Genomic DNA, 17427 nt, shown 5'->3' with positions numbered 1-17427 from the left:
AAATAGGTATTGGCAATAACATACGAACTGTTAAACGGTTGTCTAGTGAAGTGAAGCAAGATTTATGGAATAGTATAAAAAACACGAAGGTTGACCCGATTATTCATTCCTAGTTTCATCATAAACTTAGAAACATCAAGAATGGTATCTGGAGTCTTCGTTTTCTGCGCTTTTGCCTCCTTGGTCCAGGTATATACTAACATAAATAATCACCTACATGAATTTCTACGTCATGCATTAGATCTGCTTTTCTTAAATCTATATATTCTTTTTTAGAAGGGGTTTCGTCATGTCACGTCACGATGTTTAAAGTTTATTCATAATTATTACTGTAAAATGGGGCGAGTTCATAAAAAACAGTCCGGCCGTGTGAATTTTAGTTTTTTAATGATAATTAAGTGTCATCGCTAGAGCAGTTAACTGTACGTAACACTGCGGTCGCAATCAAGTTTTTGACGACGAACTTTTTTAAAGTAATGTAATGATGTAAGTACCTATTGTTGCAATTCACATAATTATAAGTACTTAACTATTGTTATCTACTAATATATTTTGTTTTACAGAGTATTGCTGGACAGAACTGCGGGTGCAGCTGCCAATCGATCAGTATTCCCAGCAGCGGCGGCGCCCTGAACATACAGGCTATCGGGCCCATCGTGCCGTCCGGCATCGCCGTCGCCACGGAGCTGGGCCTGTCCGGCGACCTGGACCTGTCCGGCGCGCTGCCGTACCTGAGCGCGGTGGCGTTCGAGGGCCAGTTCGACACCAGCGGTGTAGCACCTGTGGCGTACGGCTGCGGGGACTGCGTCGCCATCACGCAGGAGATCGGCAACCCGAGCGGCGCTAACGCCTACCTCCAGCCTGGCTCCGCCAAAATTATAAGCTGTGGTTGTAACACCAGCGGCTCGGCGCCGGTGAGCTACGGCTACGGGGACTGCATCACCATCACCCAGCAGATAGATGGTTTCAGGAACTGTGGAAGCGAACTTCTTCATATTAGAAATATTAAACTCCAAGCATAGGTAGCTAAATATGCTTGCGTGTGATATCCAAAAGTGTGACACTAATGCAGATTGTTTTTCATAGTTCAGGATCCAAAGCCATGATTTACTGACGTAAGTGTATCTTGTATACCTACATGGCAAGATAAAACTTGAAATTGTAATTGAAACTCTACTTACTGTAAAATTTACACAATAAACTCTTTTTCAATTTATTAATTCATTTTCTTCTTTTTTCTGTCCATAAGAAGGTTAAATAACACCATTTGTCCATTCTTAATAACCTTGATAAAATTATTGATTACAGATTAAGTGACTCGTATATTCTCTCTTTTGTACCTGATTATATTGTCAACGGATCACGTATATTGGAGGATTCCGTACCGTCATGCGATAAGAAAACTGTTACATATAAGAATCAATTGTTTATTGGTATCCAAATACAAGTTTTCATAAATTTATTTAAGTTTAGGCACAACCGCAGCTTATGATTTTGGAGGAACCAGACTTGAGGTTGGCGTTGGCGCCGCTCGGGTTGCCGATCTCCTGCGTGATGGCGACGCAGTCCCCGCAACCGTACGACACCGGCACGGCGCCACTGGTGTCGAACTGGCCCTGGAACTCCACCGCGCTCAGGTACGGCAGCTCGCCGGACAGGTCCAAGTCGCCGGACAGGCCCAGCTCGGTGGCGACGGCGATGCCGGACGGCGAGATGGGGCCGATGCTGGTGATGAGTAGCTCACCGCCGCTGTTGGAGATGACGATGGACTGGCAGCTGCCGGAGCTAGCTAGCTTGGAGGAGTTAGCTAGCTTGGAGGAGATAGCTTTGTAGCAGCTCGGCACGCTTATAGCCTGTAATTAGATTAGACATTGAGAAATCCCTACTGTCTAAAATTATGTCTATGACTTGTACTTCCAATTATTTGGCACCCTGACACAGTGAACCTGAATTCACGTCGATCGGAATTACAAAAAAAAACGACAAGTGCAAACAGCACCCTTAATTAGCTGAGGTAAACCTTTTGAACCTTTCGGCTCAATTTGGAGAGGCTTTTGCATGTAAATGTAATACTGGTACCTATGGTCTTAAAATTAGGTATATTTTCTATAAGTACTTAATGTAATAACATACCTGTCCTATGAAGGCGAGGATGCAGATGATGACGGCCTTGGAAATCATTTTAGGTGTATTCGTTAGTCTGATTTGTCAGCAAACGGAATAAATGTCAGAACCTGTCATCAGCTTTTATATTCCTCTAAGCTTGCTTCACAATAACGCAAATAACTACGCAAAATCTATTTGTGCTGATAAAACTTTGTAGGTACGTGACTCTGATTAGGATGAAACAGGTGTTTCCCAAGACTAGAACCCCATGTGCATTATCTTTGACCCATTTCCACATTTCTCCTACGATAATTAAAAAGTATAAATGTGTCAAGGAAAGCAGAACGATTATTCTAACTTCCATTACCGAAGAAAGAACATTCAAAATGTCCCGATTCGGAGTCGTTGTGTTGTGCGTCATGGCTTTCCTGATCCAGGTAAAAAAAAAAACATTTTTTGTTTACTATTTTATTTTTATGAGCCTAGAGGGTGCCATCCCTACGGCTTTCCACGTGTCCCGGTCTTGACCTGTCTCCCACCAGTTCCTCTCAAAGGTGTCAAGGTCATCTCCAACGCCATCGAGGTTTTCCGCCCTGATTTCATTTTCTGGGACCCGTTTGGTTGTTATTATAGCCCACAAGTCATACGTTTACTAAATTAGAAAATTTCCGTTTGTTAATTTTCAATTGAGGAAGAAGACAATGGGTAATAAGTATGAATAGCCGATAAAAAAATCCCCTCGCAATTCCAAAATTAAAGTTAGGTACATATTAGTGATTTAAATTTTCAAAAGATAGAGAGAAGAAAAATAAGAAAAGGCAAAGAAGGCAAGGATTATAATGCCTATGCCTCAGGGGCCTATTTTAGATTTAAGCTAGTTATTAATTTCGTTTAGTTGTACCACTGTATATATATTGTATGTAAATAAATGATTTATTTTTATAGGATTATAATAAAATCAAGTTTTTTTTTATTTAACAGGCGGCACTTAGTCAGCAGTGTGGTTGCAGCAACCAAATCTCCTACGGTAACTCCGGAGTCGTTCTCAGCGGAATCAGGTCCAGATCGTCCAGCAGCTCCAGCCAGAGCGGGTCCAGCTACGGCTCCGCGTCGTACGGCGGCTCGGGCACCGGTCGGGTCGGCGTGTCCGGCGACATCGGCGCGAGCGGCCAGACCGCCGTCGTCGGCTCCGTGCCCGTGCTCGGCTCCGTCACGTTCGGTGGCACCGTGCCCGCGTCCGGCTCCGTGTCCATCTCCGGACAGTGCGGATGCGGTTGCAAAGCTTAACTCGCTAAAATTACGCAGACAAATTAAAACGTAACCAAATGGCATTGGCATAATAAAAGCTTGAAGCAGTTATAAGTTTTCTTCTTTTTAGACTTTTTAACCTTGGCGCCTACGTACCTAAGAAGAAAATACCCCTAGGTCACTGTATTTTGCAGAATTATAGGTTTCGAGAGGTGAGAGTAAATGATAGAGGTATATAGGTAATGTTAAATGATCACCAATATTTTCATTTGGTCATTGGTTTCCTAAAAATAAACTGACCATGATCGGATTGAATGGTAACGGCATTAAACTGCTGTGGTAGAAAAAAAACAACGGGTTGCGGGAGTGCCGACAGAAGTGAAAACTCAATGACTAGTCCAAAATGTCTGCAGCACTATGTATAATTGACCCATCCTCCTTTCTATTGAAAAACTTTAGTTCCGAAATTGCTGGTCAGTGAGCTTGTTTAAAATTCGAAATTCAAATTTGTAGTGTTAATTGTTTAAAATTCGAATAGAAATTGTAAAGTTACCTCGCAGACCTCGCATCTAAATATGATATTTTGAGTTTTATTCACCAGTACTAGAGTTCACTTTTATTAGCTATTTCATAAAGATGTAGCTTTATTGAATTATATTTGAGTGATATAGTTAGAATGTAACTGTGAGATCCTCGTATTTGGGCGTTTTTAGAATTAGAGTCCGTCACGTAGTGGAATTCCACACACCAAAAAAAATTTTTTTTTTGACTAAAAATGGGTTGAATTAAATCTACTATTTATATATTTTATGAAAATGTTACTTTCTTTCTATATACATTATTTATATTCCTAATAAATCACTTTAAACTGAATGACAGCGAATGTGACGTTCCATTACGTTACAAGTTTTAGGCAGGTTTTAAGTGAAGATCGGAGTGTTTTAAGTGAACCAGTTTTTATTTATTGAAATACGAAACAATATTAATTTTCTAAAAACGAATAACAACTGCAATACTAAGTATTACAATAAAGTTATTTAAAGAAGTCTTTCCAATACGTCACATTTTTCGTTTTAATTGTTGCTTTGCAATCATTTTGTTATAAAAAACGTAAGGTAAAGGTATTATAAAAAGTTGTTTTTAATAATTATCATATATTATTCTTGCAAATGAGATCGAAATCAGTATCAATTATCCTAAAAATTAATATAAATTCTAATAAAATCAATCACAGCCACAGTAGGACAAAGTGACGTTATGGACCATAATATCGCGTTTAGGAACTACATGAAGGGTTTACATGTGCGGAAAATAGCTACTTAATTTAATACCTACTTAATGTTGTACTAAATTAAATAATTTAGTAATTAATACCTATTATTATAGTTTAACTTAACAGATTTTGAAATTTCCTGCCGTAATTATGCTTTCGACTGCAGCAGTATTGCAGCACGATAATACTGCCGACTGCATTACTGCTACAAAATCAAAATAGATGTTGCTGCCCAGTTTTTTGACATTTGCAGTTAGCAGTATTGTCGTACTGCAATACTGCTGCAGTCGAAAGCATAACCTGCGCCTGCCAGCGTTTCTTAGGTCGAGCCGCCACTGGTGATAAGTAATTACTAGTAGGTCGAGTAGTTAGAAGAATATAGCTAGATTTATGTGTTTTTAATATCACTCTACCTACTATATTTTGGCAACTTAAACTGACGGCATGTAAACCGTGCATTTTCATTCCATACGTCACGTTTTTTTGTTCCACTAATACATCACGTAACGTTTTGGATGTGACGTAGGCATGCCGGTTGGTTAATAAAGCGAAATAGCGGTCTGATCATTTGAATTTTCTTAATTATAATTATTTGATATCATACAACACATAATAATCTAACGTAATTCATAAATATTTAGTCAATAATTGACTCCTTATCTTCAGTTTAATTCAGTTCGTTGTGGAAAACAAATTTCTGCACATCGTGACGCACAACCTACACTAGCTTTTTTCGAGCCCAATTGCCTTGTAAAACCTAAACACCGGGTAATTATAGGAACATAATGTTACGATCATGTAAAAATCCGTATGATATTAGTAGATTTTTGCTACTAAGTTGGTAAAAAATCCGTGACGTTGGTGGAAATTTCCACTACGTCGATATTGAAGGACAACAATAAATTAAACTATAATGCATATTTTTACTTTAGGTGCTAAAAAATAAGGTTTTTAATAGATTTTGGCTGGTACGATCTTATCACACAACAACCAGGTTCGGGCCTAGAAGGAGGCAGATATATAATATTTGGATCCAAAGTATGCAAAGTGTGCATGGGACACTCAAAAATCATCTCCCTTTCTTCAGTTTTTGTACATTTTCTTTACTTTAAAGTACCATTTAATCAGTTTTTTTACCATAAATACTCAGATAATAAATCACTTTACAATTTTTGTATACATGTAGTACACTTTAAAACAGTATTTGACGGTAAAAAAGTATACCAAAGTCGTAGGACAGTGATATTTTACCCAAGTATTTTTTTCCGAAAACGCCCATTTCAACCCGTACAAGATTAGAACCTTTATCATGTAATGCCATTGAGTTTTTGCTTTATTGATTTAAATGCCATCTAAATTAGTGGCCATCTAAACGTTACGTCACGTGATCGCTGTCTTGAGTTTATCGATTTTTTCCCACCTCAAAAAGTGCCCAACGCCGCTAAAGAAGTTTTCACTTCAAAAAATATTAACAATTATTACATTATTATTTATCGTGGTAAAGGCTATGGTGCCTATGGTTTTCTTTTTTACCTGATCTCAAATCAGACTGTTCTCCATTTTAATAATTAGGCTTTAATGTGTAATATTTGGGAGATATCGTTATATAAGTCAGTACACATGTACCTGTAGAAAAAAAACAGACAAGAGCTAGATGCCAGAAGGACCAAAAACGGGGAGTATACAAAAAAATACAATAATAAATCCAACTTCTATTGCCATTTGAGCCATTAACTGTATATAATCTGTTAACTACTTAAGACCTTTTTTTTTATGACCCAGGGGGAATCTTTTATGGATCCTAAACCCCCTGAGGTGTTCCGCCGCGCGGTGGCGGGGTTTCGGGAACTCTATTGTAGACCTCCGAACTACTTAAGACTGCGGCAACCATCCAGTGGCGCCCTCATTACAAAGAAACTAGCTAGATGTAAATTATTCGTCGTCATCACCAAGTCAATTTTACCAAGTAGCACTTTAGTCTTTAAATGTAAATGCGTATGCTTGATTTGTAGATGGAAATACAAAAACCACAACGATCGAACGATCGAGATTTCTTTTGTGATGTGGGTTAATAAAATTGCCTAACACGCCACGCAACAGAGATAGACCAAGAAAAGTCTGCAGTGATTTTGATAGCCCACGCCGTGCAGCTTCATAATTTCATAGAAATTTGACGTTTAAAACAACACTTGCACTGCGTGGGCTATCAAAATATCCGCAGACTTTTCTTAACCTAACGGGTTGGGTCTCTAGCTACGAGTAGCTACTAAAAACAACGAAAGAAATAATTTGAAATATATAAAATCTTTATTAATACAAAATTATGTGTAAATCTCAGTTTCTGCCACAACCGCAGACGCTGACGATTTTGTTGCCAGAGTTGATGTTAGCGTTGACGCCGGTCGGGTTGCCGAGCTCCTGTGTGATGGCGACGCAGTCCCCGCAGCCGTACGACACAGGAGTCACGCCGTTGGTGTCGAACTGACCCTGGAACTCCACCGCGCTCAGGTACGGGAGCGTACCGGACAGGTCCAAGTTGCCGGACAGACCCAGCTCGGTGGCGACGGCGATGCCGGACGGCGAGATGGGGCCGAGAGCGGTGATGAGCAGGTCACCGCCGTTGTTGGAAATCACGATGGACCTGCAGTCGCTAGAGGAACCAAAAGCTCTGTAGCAGCTCTGGCCGCTGATAGCCTGTAATTATAATTTTGTACATGTACTAAAATATTAAAAAAAATTTTTTTTTACTTTTTAGCAGTTAAAATCGAAGGCGAGTGTTCGAAATTAGGGCTGATTTAGAGGGCGTGTAAACTCGTATGCGATTTTAGTTACCTACATGAAGGACTATTAGTTACATCAAATTCAGCTGATCAATCAAATACCGGAATGTAATGAAATTCGCATGCGAGTTTTCATACTGTCTAAATAAGCCATTAATTAAATAGGTAAGAAACTTACACTTTATGCAAGAACTTAATTTTATACTTTTGACACTATGTATTACCAACCAAACACCAACCGGATGACCCTCACAGCATCCCCAGGACTTCTCCCACTTCCATCCTCACTACCACCCCAACTACCATCTCCACGAACTCCCCATAACTACCCTAAATATAGAGTCGGTCTATATAACCACCCCCACAACCACGGGAACTACTATATTCAAGCTTACAGTCCCAGCAACACTATTAGGGTTCCGCACCCAAAGGGTAAAACGAGACCCTATTACTAAGACTCCGCTGTCCGTCCGTCTGTCACCAGGCTGTATCTCACGAACCGTGATAGCTAGACAGTTGAAATTTTCACAGATGATGTATTTCTGTTGCCGCTATAACAACAAATACTAAAAAGTACGGAACCCTCGGTTGGCGAGTCCAACTCGCACTTGTCCGGTTTTTATTTAAGTACATACCTGGAACATGCAGGCGAAGGTGCAGATGAGAACAGCCTTGGATACCATTTTATCAAGTTAGTTCTTTTCTTGCCAGTAAAAAACTATAGATATTAACTGCACCAGAATCAGCTTTTATACACCTCGCTTATAGTTCTTGCTTAACAGCATTGATAGCCAATAACTAGGCAAACATTTAACGCGATAACCTGTGTAGGTACGTGACATTTTATAGGGCAATTTACCTATTTAGAAAGACTAGAAACACATTTCCGTTATCTGTGACCCATTTCCACATATTTATTGCAATATTTATATGTATAAAAGTGGTACTTAAACTGGAATAACTATTCTGGTTTCTGTTACAGAAGAAAATACATTCAAAATGTCCCGCTTTGCTGTTCTCCTATTGTGCGTTCAGGCTTTCCTGATCCAGGTATGTAGTGTTTATTTATTTTAGGTCTAGTGGTTGTACATAAAATTGGTATTTTATAGTTATAGCCATTTTCGACTTCAAGCAGCGACTGCCCGTTTCACCGTACTTTAATTTGTACCAATTGATTAGGTCATTAGGACAAACGGTTCAATTTGAAGTGTACATCGTAAGTACCTACTTATCACCGTGCCTTATCCTCTGATTTAGAGCGCTATACCTAGAACATGCGGTCATTGTCTTCATTCATCATTCATCATCATCATCATCATTCATCAGACATGGCAAGATACCTGTGTGAAATAAATAAATAAATATTATAGGACATTCTTACACAAATTGACTACCTAAGCCCCACACTAAGCTCAAGAAGGCTTGTATTGTGGGCAGAGATGGGCATTAATCGATTAACTTTTTAATCGACTAATCAATCGATTAAAAAAGTTAATCGTCAAAATTAATCGGCGATTAATTTAATCGCGATTAATTTAGTCGACCTAACATACGATTGAAATTGAATTAATCTTAATATTAATCGATTAAATTTCTCGATTAACTCTCGATTGAAAGTAGACAGGTGGTCATTTTTGTATGTAACTAAAAATCAAAACTTCTTGCGTACACATTAAAAACCATTCCAGTGTTATAAATGTCCTTCAATAATATAAGATGGTTACATTGGTTACTATAATAATGCGGATAACTTAGCGCGGCATCTCTAGGTAAGGGTTTAGGGCTTGTAGCGCAGGCATAAAAATTAGAAAGAGAACGACGTATGTGTATGAAAGAGCAAACACATTATTTACCTCTTATCAGTTGTTTTCTATAAGGTTTCAACTTGTCAATGCAGTAATTACTTACTACTTACATCGAACGGATAATATCCTATCGAAGACGGTCGAAATTAATAGTCTCCAAGTGAACATACATAAAAATTCGTCTGTTACTTATATTATTTATAAATGTTTCAGACGAATTAGGCACCTCGTCCTTTTTTTTTTAAGTCGGTTAAAAAGACCATATGTATTGCTAAAATTAATCGAGAGAAAATTAATCGAACTAATTAATCGATTAAAAAAATTAATCGCCGGTAATTAGTCGACGATTAATTTAATCGTGACAATATTAGTCGGAGCTTTTCGACTAAAATTAATTAATCGTCACTTTTAATCGTTGCTCGCGATTAAGTCGGTTAATTTTAATCGTTAATCGTCAGTCGATTACATTTTGCCCAACTCTGATTGTGGGTAGGTACTTAACCAACGATACATATAATATACAAATACTTAAATACATAGAAAACACAACAAAAACAAATATATGTACTAGTTAAACAAATAAATAATGCGTAGTAATACGTGGTCTCCGCATAGATAAAATGCCGACCTACTCTAATATTGTTGTGACTTTGTAACTTTCAAAACTATTTGCTTTTTAATTTTATTCAGTTCAGCATTGTACATACTACATAGATATCAAGTTTAAACACTTGCCCCTTTAGGCATAACAATAAACATGTCACATTTAAATTATTCCCTGAGTAGGTACTTATATATTGCGCAAGAATATGGTAAACAACTAAACGAGATTTTCATTAAATGCTACTCACTGTTTTATATATGCGTAGTAGGCAGAATAACTTTATAAAGATTAATCAAAAACATCATCAAATCATCATCCTTAACCAAAGCAAATAAATTCGTTTAGGTTAGTTCAAACCCATCCAACATTTCGGTCTCAATGATGGTGCAGCCAACCCGTCTACCTCCACTGTGCACTAGGACCATGTTTTTGGTGTTACTCATTCTGTTTTTTTTTATAATTTTACATTTTTGTTGATTGAATGTCCATTTTGTTTATGTCCTATAGTTAGATATTAGGTACAAATTGTGTTAACACATTTTTTTCCTTTACAGACTGCTTTCAGCCAGCAGTGTGGTTGCAGTCAAAACTACGGTCAATACAGTTCCGTCGTGAGCGCACCCATCAGCTACTCCTCCGCGTCGTACGGCGGCTCCGGCACCGGACAGGTCAGCGTGTCCGGCGATATCGGCGCGAGCGGCCAGACCGTCGTCGTCGGCTCCGTGCCCGTGCTCGGCGCCGTTGACTTCGGTGGCAAGGTCGCCGCGTCCGGCTCCGTGGCCATCTCCGGACAGTGCGGATGCGGTTGCAACGCTTAATTATTTCTTGACAAAGAAACGAAGAAGAAGACGCTTGGATATTTTTTATAATAAAAAAATTTAAATGATTTTACTTCGTTTTTTTCGGTGTTTCAAATAATATGTAAATCAATCTCAAGTCCCAAGTTGGTCGCTGTAAGCAAAACATGGCCAAATTGGGACTATTCCGTAGCCCTCGACTCAATATACCTAGCGACTCAGCATCGCATCGCAAACCATGGCGCATCTACTGGCCTGCCCCGCATCACTGCTCAGAGCTGGATTTCGTTTCATTTCATTTATTTCATGCGAAAAACCATGGATATAAAGGTGTTACATAAAGGTTTGGTACATGGTCACCCTGCAAGGACGTAGCACTGTCTTAAAAACTAGGTAGTTAAAAACTGGATCTAAAGGACGTGACAGCCAGAGCTGTCAACACTGCCTACTGCACCATCTGCCTACTTCCATCGTATGAAAAAAGGAACCTCGATACGAAAAAAAGAAGAATAATTCAATATAAAACTTTTCTATCATTTAATTGTCACAAGCTAAAAAAATATGTATTTACTTACTATTGGAATTATAATATATTTATATAATTAGCTACTTTTTCACACACATATCTGTGTGTTTTACATAGATTCCACAGTGGCTGATCGTTTTGACACTAAATACTTCGTATGCTTGCCAGTCAAACACCGTATTGCATGGCATACTTAACAATTAACATATATACAAATAGACAAAGTTTCCCTAATATAGTATCACTTGTGAGCCTGGTGATTTGATAATGAAATGAAATGAAAACATTTATTTTCAGGCAACTATTGGCCCATAGATAAATACCTTAAAACTAGCATACATATTAATACAAAATATATCTTAAAACTAAAAACAAAATTATGGCTGCGATGCAGTTCGCAACCCCGCAGTGTCAGTGTAGCGATGCTACATATTTGCCTATGATAGATACATACTTTTCCATACAGGATAACCTGTGCAGCATGACTGTCGCATTTCCAACAAAATAACATACACCAGAGTATGACACTTAGGTAAAACCGTAATGTACCTTCTCAGCTGTAGGTTGATTAGCATATACTGCCTCCTGGTTAACTGGTTTCGAAGAAACAAGTCCAAAGAGCATGCCACTTGAACGGAACTTGTCACCCAGATTGCGCAGAGGTTGTTGAACCAAACCTGGCTTCACGTATATCAAAATGATCCTCGTGATATATCCTAACTGCCCAAGTAGGTCACACCCTAATTTAATTTGTATTTTAGAATCATTTATGAAATTATATAAAAACATAAAAAAGACTTTCGTTGGGTAGTCGTAAGCGTGACAGCCCGGTGACAGCTAAGAATATAGGCGTTTTGTTCAGGCATAAGCAAGGATATATTCCAAAGGAAACAAAGTAGAAACGTACGATAAAAATATAATTATTAGTAATTATTATTAACCACTTAAAATATTACAAGTATTAATGAGCATTGACATTTTTCGAGAATCATTTGATTTAGAAAAGATTTAAGTTGGTTTGACATTTAATGTGTTGATGCGGATCGAAACGCGACGTGACAGGTAGGATTTTATTTCGAACTGTCACGGGCACTTCACTTGGACTGGGAATGGGAATACGCTAGCATGCGGATGGTTTCTAATTAAAGATTAAGAGGAATTGCCTCGTCTCCTTCCGCCGCCTGGTCCGGCTGGTGGGAGACCGATTTGTAAAGTGCGTATATCGCTGTGCGTGAATTGTGCGCGTGATTTACTTAGTGCGTCCCGTGTCGCCGATGGACATGAGCACGGTTGGTGATCGTGTTCCCTGGCGCGCTGTTGCGCGTCCCCGATTTTGCTGAGCGTCATGCTGACGCTGCCTCTACGCCGTAGGACGCGGCCTTGACTTGCAGGCCGTGTGTCGGATGGCTATGCTGCCGTCCGACGACTCCAAGGTGTCTTCGTGCGGGTCCTTCCCGTGAAAGTCCGAGCGCCGCGGGTTGTTCTCGCCTTAGCTTGTCCCAGCTGGGGCTCGATGAACGCCCGCCGCTGATCTACGTCGATCTGTCTGCTACGCTAAGTTCCAGGATGAAAGCTACACCCGGTATCCGTGAGTGCACTAGACTTTCGTTTTAGGTTTTGGCCAAAACTCCGCGTTTCGCCCGTCTCGCGATCGTAGGTTAAGAATTGCCATAGTGTCACCCCACAGCCGCCAACGGCTTATAGAAACAAATTGTATTTTGGGTAGCGCCCGCCCCGAAGCGGAGTGCCTTGTAATTATTTAGTGGGGTATATTAAATTGCATGTCAGATATTTGGCTGTATCTTTTCAATATCCTACCAAGTTCCCATTAACCAGGTTAGAATAACAAGAGGACCCTTGTACTCCAATAGTCCAATGTTTTGCTGCGGATCTTATCTGAGGCATTTTTCCCATTAACTATTTAAACATTTAAAAACCTTATTATTTTTTATACACGACAATGGCGCCCGAAGAAAGCTTAAATTAAATATATAGCCTGGTTACTGTGAGCTTGGGGAGCAATAACATGAATTTATAAAATTTTTGTCATTTAAAAAACTTAATATTTAAAAAATTGAGTGAAATTATTTGTTTTAAAAATATAATATTAATTAATTTGTAAGTTTACTTGTGACAGGGTAGCAAATTCATCAATTATTACAATTATTATTAGGCTACACTATGACTAATTAGCATAGCGCTCAGCCACATATTATTTTTTTTCACCATGCTCCATTTGAGAGGTAGGTAATTTATTTTAACACTTCCTGTATAAAGTGAAGTGTTACCAATTTATTATACTTTATTACATACCCTGACACAAGCAAACCATTTTTTCTACCGACATGCCGGACGGGGAAGGAGAGGAATTTTATGAAGTAGGAGGGGGGGGATACCTTATCTACTCACCCCTACCCATGCCTAATGCCTCATTGTTTAATACGCGACTATGTAGTGCCGCGTTGGACACCCACCCGCCCGACCCACCCATTTCAAAAGTATTAAAATATTTATTCATTTTTATTTCTCAAACCAACTCAAACTTTTCATTCCGGTGACTTAGTATGATAGACGAGACACTCTAAATTTTTTCGTTTTTGACTTATTTGGTTCTAAATAGAACTATTTTATAGAACTTAAATGTTCATATTATTTGTTTTTATTTTTTTGAAATTTGAGGAAATTGGTCTTAGAATCAACCTCAATTTCAGCTATCATAGCATAGCATTTTTTAAAGTTCTGCTGAAACATGCACCACTTGTATTCGCTAAAGGTAGGGACATGTTGTTGAACGGCATGCTGCATTCCACTTGGAGTAGTATTCCTGATTCGTCACATAACCTCCGAATTTCCGACTGCTAGAGCAAACCGCTTTATAGTTAAGGTAATCTGGAAAAAATCAGTTACCATTTAATTTTAAAGCATTGGTTCAGTGACATTATGCTCAATATTATATTTTACAAGGTGTATTTTCAAGTTAGCAACTTATTTTTTATTCGGGTGAACTTAGGTAACAACCCATTTTTTTTGAGTACGCGTACCTCCTTGACTCACTTGGTCAAGATTTTTTTTCAAGCGTTTCTAGGGAAACCAAATTTTTTTGTGACTACACACCCTAAGGGTCCAGGGTGATGTAATTATATTAGATATAATTCACTGACTTAGACATGAAAAAGAAAACCAAGTTTTTTTTTTTTTTTTCACTTAGTGTAAGCCCACTGGCTACACATTGGGATTTGACTTGAGTGTGAGCTACAAGTTAGCCTCCACTATTGTATTGGATAATCTGTAGATATAAATTAGCAACTAGTTCCCACATTACATTAAGGTACTAGTAAGTTAATTTTGTACTCATAGGCATGTACATAGTAGGGCATGCCATATTAAAACTTAATTCTTAATATTGCATTATGTATATAACTACATGTAATATACTAATTAATTAGAATAAATTAGCCTAATCAAAGATAACTAATAACTTTGTTAGCATTAAAAGATATCAATTAGCCTCAAAATGAGAGTTAGCTCATTATTAACTATAGCGACTACATTATACAACTTAAGACTATTTCAAAGGAAATCTAGGTTATATTTTTTAGTTGAGTAGCAGAAACCACAGTGTGGTGGCCACACGCTGTGATTTCTAATGTCAAACGACAATAAATATGGAGCGCATGTATATGTCCGCATGTATAGTTAACGTCCTACTGGACCAGATGATTTTTTGGGAAAAGATTTTCTTTTCTCCGGTTACCCCGGCTGCCTCGGTTAACCGGTGCTTAACCTCTTTGCCGAGAGAGGGGATATTGTAGCGATGCTACATATTTGCCTATGATAGATACATACTTTTCCATACAGGATAACCTGTGCAGCATGACTGTCGCATTTCCAACAAAATAACATACACCAGAGTATGACACTTAGGTAAAACCGTAATGTACCTTCTCAGCTGTAGGTTGATTAGCATATACTGCCTCCTGGTTAACTGGTTTCGAAGAAACAAGTCCAAAGAGCATGCCACTTGAACGGAACTTGTCACCCAGATTGCGCAGAGGTTGTTGAACCAAACCTGGCTTCACGTATATCAAAATGATCCTCGTGATATATCCTAACTGCCCAAGTAGGTCACACCCTAATTTAATTTGTATTTTAGAATCATTTATGAAATTATATAAAAACATAAAAAAGACTTTCGTTGGGTAGTCGTAAGCGTGACAGCCCGGTGACAGCTAAGAATATAGGCGTTTTGTTCAGGCATAAGCAAGGATATATTCCAAAGGAAACAAAGTAGAAACGTACGATAAAAATATAATTATTAGTAATTATTATTAACCACTTAAAATATTACAAGTATTAATGAGCATTGACATTTTTCGAGAATCATTTGATTTAGAAAAGATTTAAGTTGGTTTGACATTTAATGTGTTGATGCGGATCGAAACGCGACGTGACAGGTAGGATTTTATTTCGAACTGTCACGGGCACTTCACTTGGACTGGGAATGGGAATACGCTAGCATGCGGATGGTTTCTAATTAAAGATTAAGAGGAATTGCCTCGTCTCCTTCCGCCGCCTGGTCCGGCTGGTGGGAGACCGATTTGTAAAGTGCGTATATCGCTGTGCGTGAATTGTGCGCGTGATTTACTTAGTGCGTCCCGTGTCGCCGATGGACATGAGCACGGTTGGTGATCGTGTTCCCTGGCGCGCTGTTGCGCGTCCCCGATTTTGCTGAGCGTCATGCTGACGCTGCCTCTACGCCGTAGGACGCGGCCTTGACTTGCAGGCCGTGTGTCGGATGGCTATGCTGCCGTCCGACGACTCCAAGGTGTCTTCGTGCGGGTCCTTCCCGTGAAAGTCCGAGCGCCGCGGGTTGTTCTCGCCTTAGCTTGTCCCAGCTGGGGCTCGATGAACGCCCGCCGCTGATCTACGTCGATCTGTCTGCTACGCTAAGTTCCAGGATGAAAGCTACACCCGGTATCCGTGAGTGCACTAGACTTTCGTTTTAGGTTTTGGCCAAAACTCCGCGTTTCGCCCGTCTCGCGATCGTAGGTTAAGAATTGCCATAGTGTCACCCCACAGCCGCCAACGGCTTATAGAAACAAATTGTATTTTGGGTAGCGCCCGCCCCGAAGCGGAGTGCCTTGTAATTATTTAGTGGGGTATATTAAATTGCATGTCAGATATTTGGCTGTATCTTTTCAATATCCTACCAAGTTCCCATTAACCAGGTTAGAATAACAAGAGGACCCTTGTACTCCAATAGTCCAATGTTTTGCTGCGGATCTTATCTGAGGCATTTTTCCCATTAACTATTTAAACATTTAAAACCTTATTATTTTTTATACACGACATCAGGGAGCCGGCCGCGGAACCGCCGGAACTTGACACCCTTCGGCCAAAACTCCTCCTTGGTGAAGGTAATAAGATTATGATAATGAGATTAATAATTTTTATGATATTATGACGCATCAAATGCTTTCAAGGAAAATTGCCTAGCTTTTGAATTTTTTGAACGTAATTAAGTCAGCTAAGGTCTATTGTTACCCAGCTTTTAACTGTATTTCATATTCTGTGTTTTTTTAACTGTATGTGTGGTGCACTATAAAGAATATTTACTTACTTACTTACTAAGGTAATCTCAGTTCACCTTTTGTCATATAGGTACACCTAGCTAAATAATTCCGGAGAGGTAAAATTTCAGACCATATTAACCTGGCTACCTTTTATATGAAGGTAGAGCCTACTGAATAATCATGATATATTATTTCTTTATTCATCATTTTTCTTAGGCTAGGTTTTTATATAATATTTATTATTATAAATCCCGGTCTTTATTATTTATAGTACGACAAAAAAATTTAGAAAATTATTGGAGGCGCCACTTCCTGACACATTTTTGACGTAAAATGCTTAAACATGCCAACAATTTAGTATGGAAAGTATATTTTAAATGCCATTTTATTTAATTTCTACTATTTTATGTCGCACTATACTTTACTAGTAACAAAATAAGTAAACACTATTTTTTTTGTGTTGTCATTTAAAATTAGCTCGTTATGTTTGTTTTTATGTTAGGTCGTCGACGTTCTTTTTTTTTTTTATGAATGGGCTTACTCATGGCCACAGACTAGCCGAGGCGTAGACGTGGCCTACGCTGGAGCGAGCTTGCCCAGAAGGTGCCTGTTCACTCTTGATTTGAAGGTTGCCGGGTTATAAGAGCACGGAAATATAGACGCCGGCAAGGAATTCCATTCCTTGGCAGTGCGCATAAGGAAAGTAGAAGCAAAG

General features: G+C 38.9%; 6 protein-coding genes across 6 annotated transcripts in view; 4 read left to right on the top strand and 2 right to left on the bottom strand.

The window, feature by feature from the left end:
- LOC134677097 (dihydrofolate reductase) overlaps positions 1 to 17427 on the top strand; it is a 262050-nt gene that overhangs the window by 209983 nt on the left and 34640 nt on the right. The gene's annotated exons all lie outside the window — the stretch shown is intronic.
- On the top strand, positions 142 to 1022 carry LOC134676818 (chorion class B protein M3A5-like). Its single transcript, XM_063535199.1, has 2 exons — positions 142 to 189; positions 564 to 1022. Exons 1-2 carry the CDS (start codon positions 142 to 144, stop codon positions 1020 to 1022), a joined length of 507 nt encoding a protein of 168 aa, XP_063391269.1.
- Positions 1461 to 2244, bottom strand: LOC134676939 (chorion class CB protein M5H4-like). Its single transcript, XM_063535321.1, has 2 exons — positions 2134 to 2244; positions 1461 to 1853 (listed from the first exon to the last, which is right to left on the bottom strand). Exons 1-2 carry the CDS (start codon positions 2179 to 2181, stop codon positions 1470 to 1472), a joined length of 432 nt encoding a protein of 143 aa, XP_063391391.1. The 5' UTR covers positions 2182 to 2244; the 3' UTR covers positions 1461 to 1469.
- Positions 2493 to 3393, top strand: LOC134676816 (chorion class A protein Ld19-like). The gene is made up of 2 exons (XM_063535198.1): positions 2493 to 2543; positions 3088 to 3393. Exons 1-2 carry the CDS (start codon positions 2493 to 2495, stop codon positions 3391 to 3393), a joined length of 357 nt encoding a protein of 118 aa, XP_063391268.1.
- On the bottom strand, positions 6951 to 8090 carry LOC134676930 (chorion class CB protein M5H4-like). Its single transcript, XM_063535310.1, has 2 exons — positions 8043 to 8090; positions 6951 to 7321 (listed from the first exon to the last, which is right to left on the bottom strand). The coding sequence occupies exons 1-2, from the start codon at positions 8088 to 8090 to the stop codon at positions 6962 to 6964; spliced, it is 408 nt and encodes a 135-aa protein (XP_063391380.1). The 3' UTR covers positions 6951 to 6961.
- Positions 8345 to 10707, top strand: LOC134677117 (chorion class CA protein ERA.1-like). The gene is made up of 2 exons (XM_063535573.1): positions 8345 to 8457; positions 10371 to 10707. Exons 1-2 carry the CDS (start codon positions 8407 to 8409, stop codon positions 10632 to 10634), a joined length of 315 nt encoding a protein of 104 aa, XP_063391643.1. The 5' UTR covers positions 8345 to 8406; the 3' UTR covers positions 10635 to 10707.

This window comes from Cydia fagiglandana, chromosome 25, assembly GCF_963556715.1.
Source record: "Cydia fagiglandana chromosome 25, ilCydFagi1.1, whole genome shotgun sequence".
NCBI classification, from domain to species: domain Eukaryota; kingdom Metazoa; phylum Arthropoda; class Insecta; order Lepidoptera; family Tortricidae; genus Cydia; species Cydia fagiglandana.
The sequence above is the reverse complement of the archived record's forward strand: the minus strand, read 5'-3'. Positions and strand labels throughout refer to the sequence as shown.

Bases quoted from the DNA above. Each gene is read 5' to 3' on its own strand.
- LOC134676818 (XM_063535199.1), top strand. From the start codon at position 142: ATGGTATCTGGAGTCTTCGTTTTCTGCGCTTTTGCCTCCTTGGTCCAG. The intron at 190-563 runs GTATATACTAAC...TTTGTTTTACAG, and splicing joins CTTTTGCCTCCTTGGTCCAG to AGTATTGCTGGACAGAACTG.
- LOC134676939 (XM_063535321.1), bottom strand. From the start codon at position 2,181: ATGATTTCCAAGGCCGTCATCATCTGCATCCTCGCCTTCATAGGACAG. The intron at 1,854-2,133 runs GTATGTTATTAC...ATCTAATTACAG, and splicing joins TCCTCGCCTTCATAGGACAG to GCTATAAGCGTGCCGAGCTG.
- LOC134676816 (XM_063535198.1), top strand. From the start codon at position 2,493: ATGTCCCGATTCGGAGTCGTTGTGTTGTGCGTCATGGCTTTCCTGATC. The intron at 2,544-3,087 runs GTAAAAAAAAAA...TTTATTTAACAG, and splicing joins TCATGGCTTTCCTGATCCAG to GCGGCACTTAGTCAGCAGTG.
- LOC134676930 (XM_063535310.1), bottom strand. From the start codon at position 8,090: ATGGTATCCAAGGCTGTTCTCATCTGCACCTTCGCCTGCATGTTCCAG. The intron at 7,322-8,042 runs GTATGTACTTAA...TTATAATTACAG, and splicing joins CCTTCGCCTGCATGTTCCAG to GCTATCAGCGGCCAGAGCTG.
- LOC134677117 (XM_063535573.1), top strand. From the start codon at position 8,407: ATGTCCCGCTTTGCTGTTCTCCTATTGTGCGTTCAGGCTTTCCTGATC. The intron at 8,458-10,370 runs GTATGTAGTGTT...TTTCCTTTACAG, and splicing joins TTCAGGCTTTCCTGATCCAG to ACTGCTTTCAGCCAGCAGTG.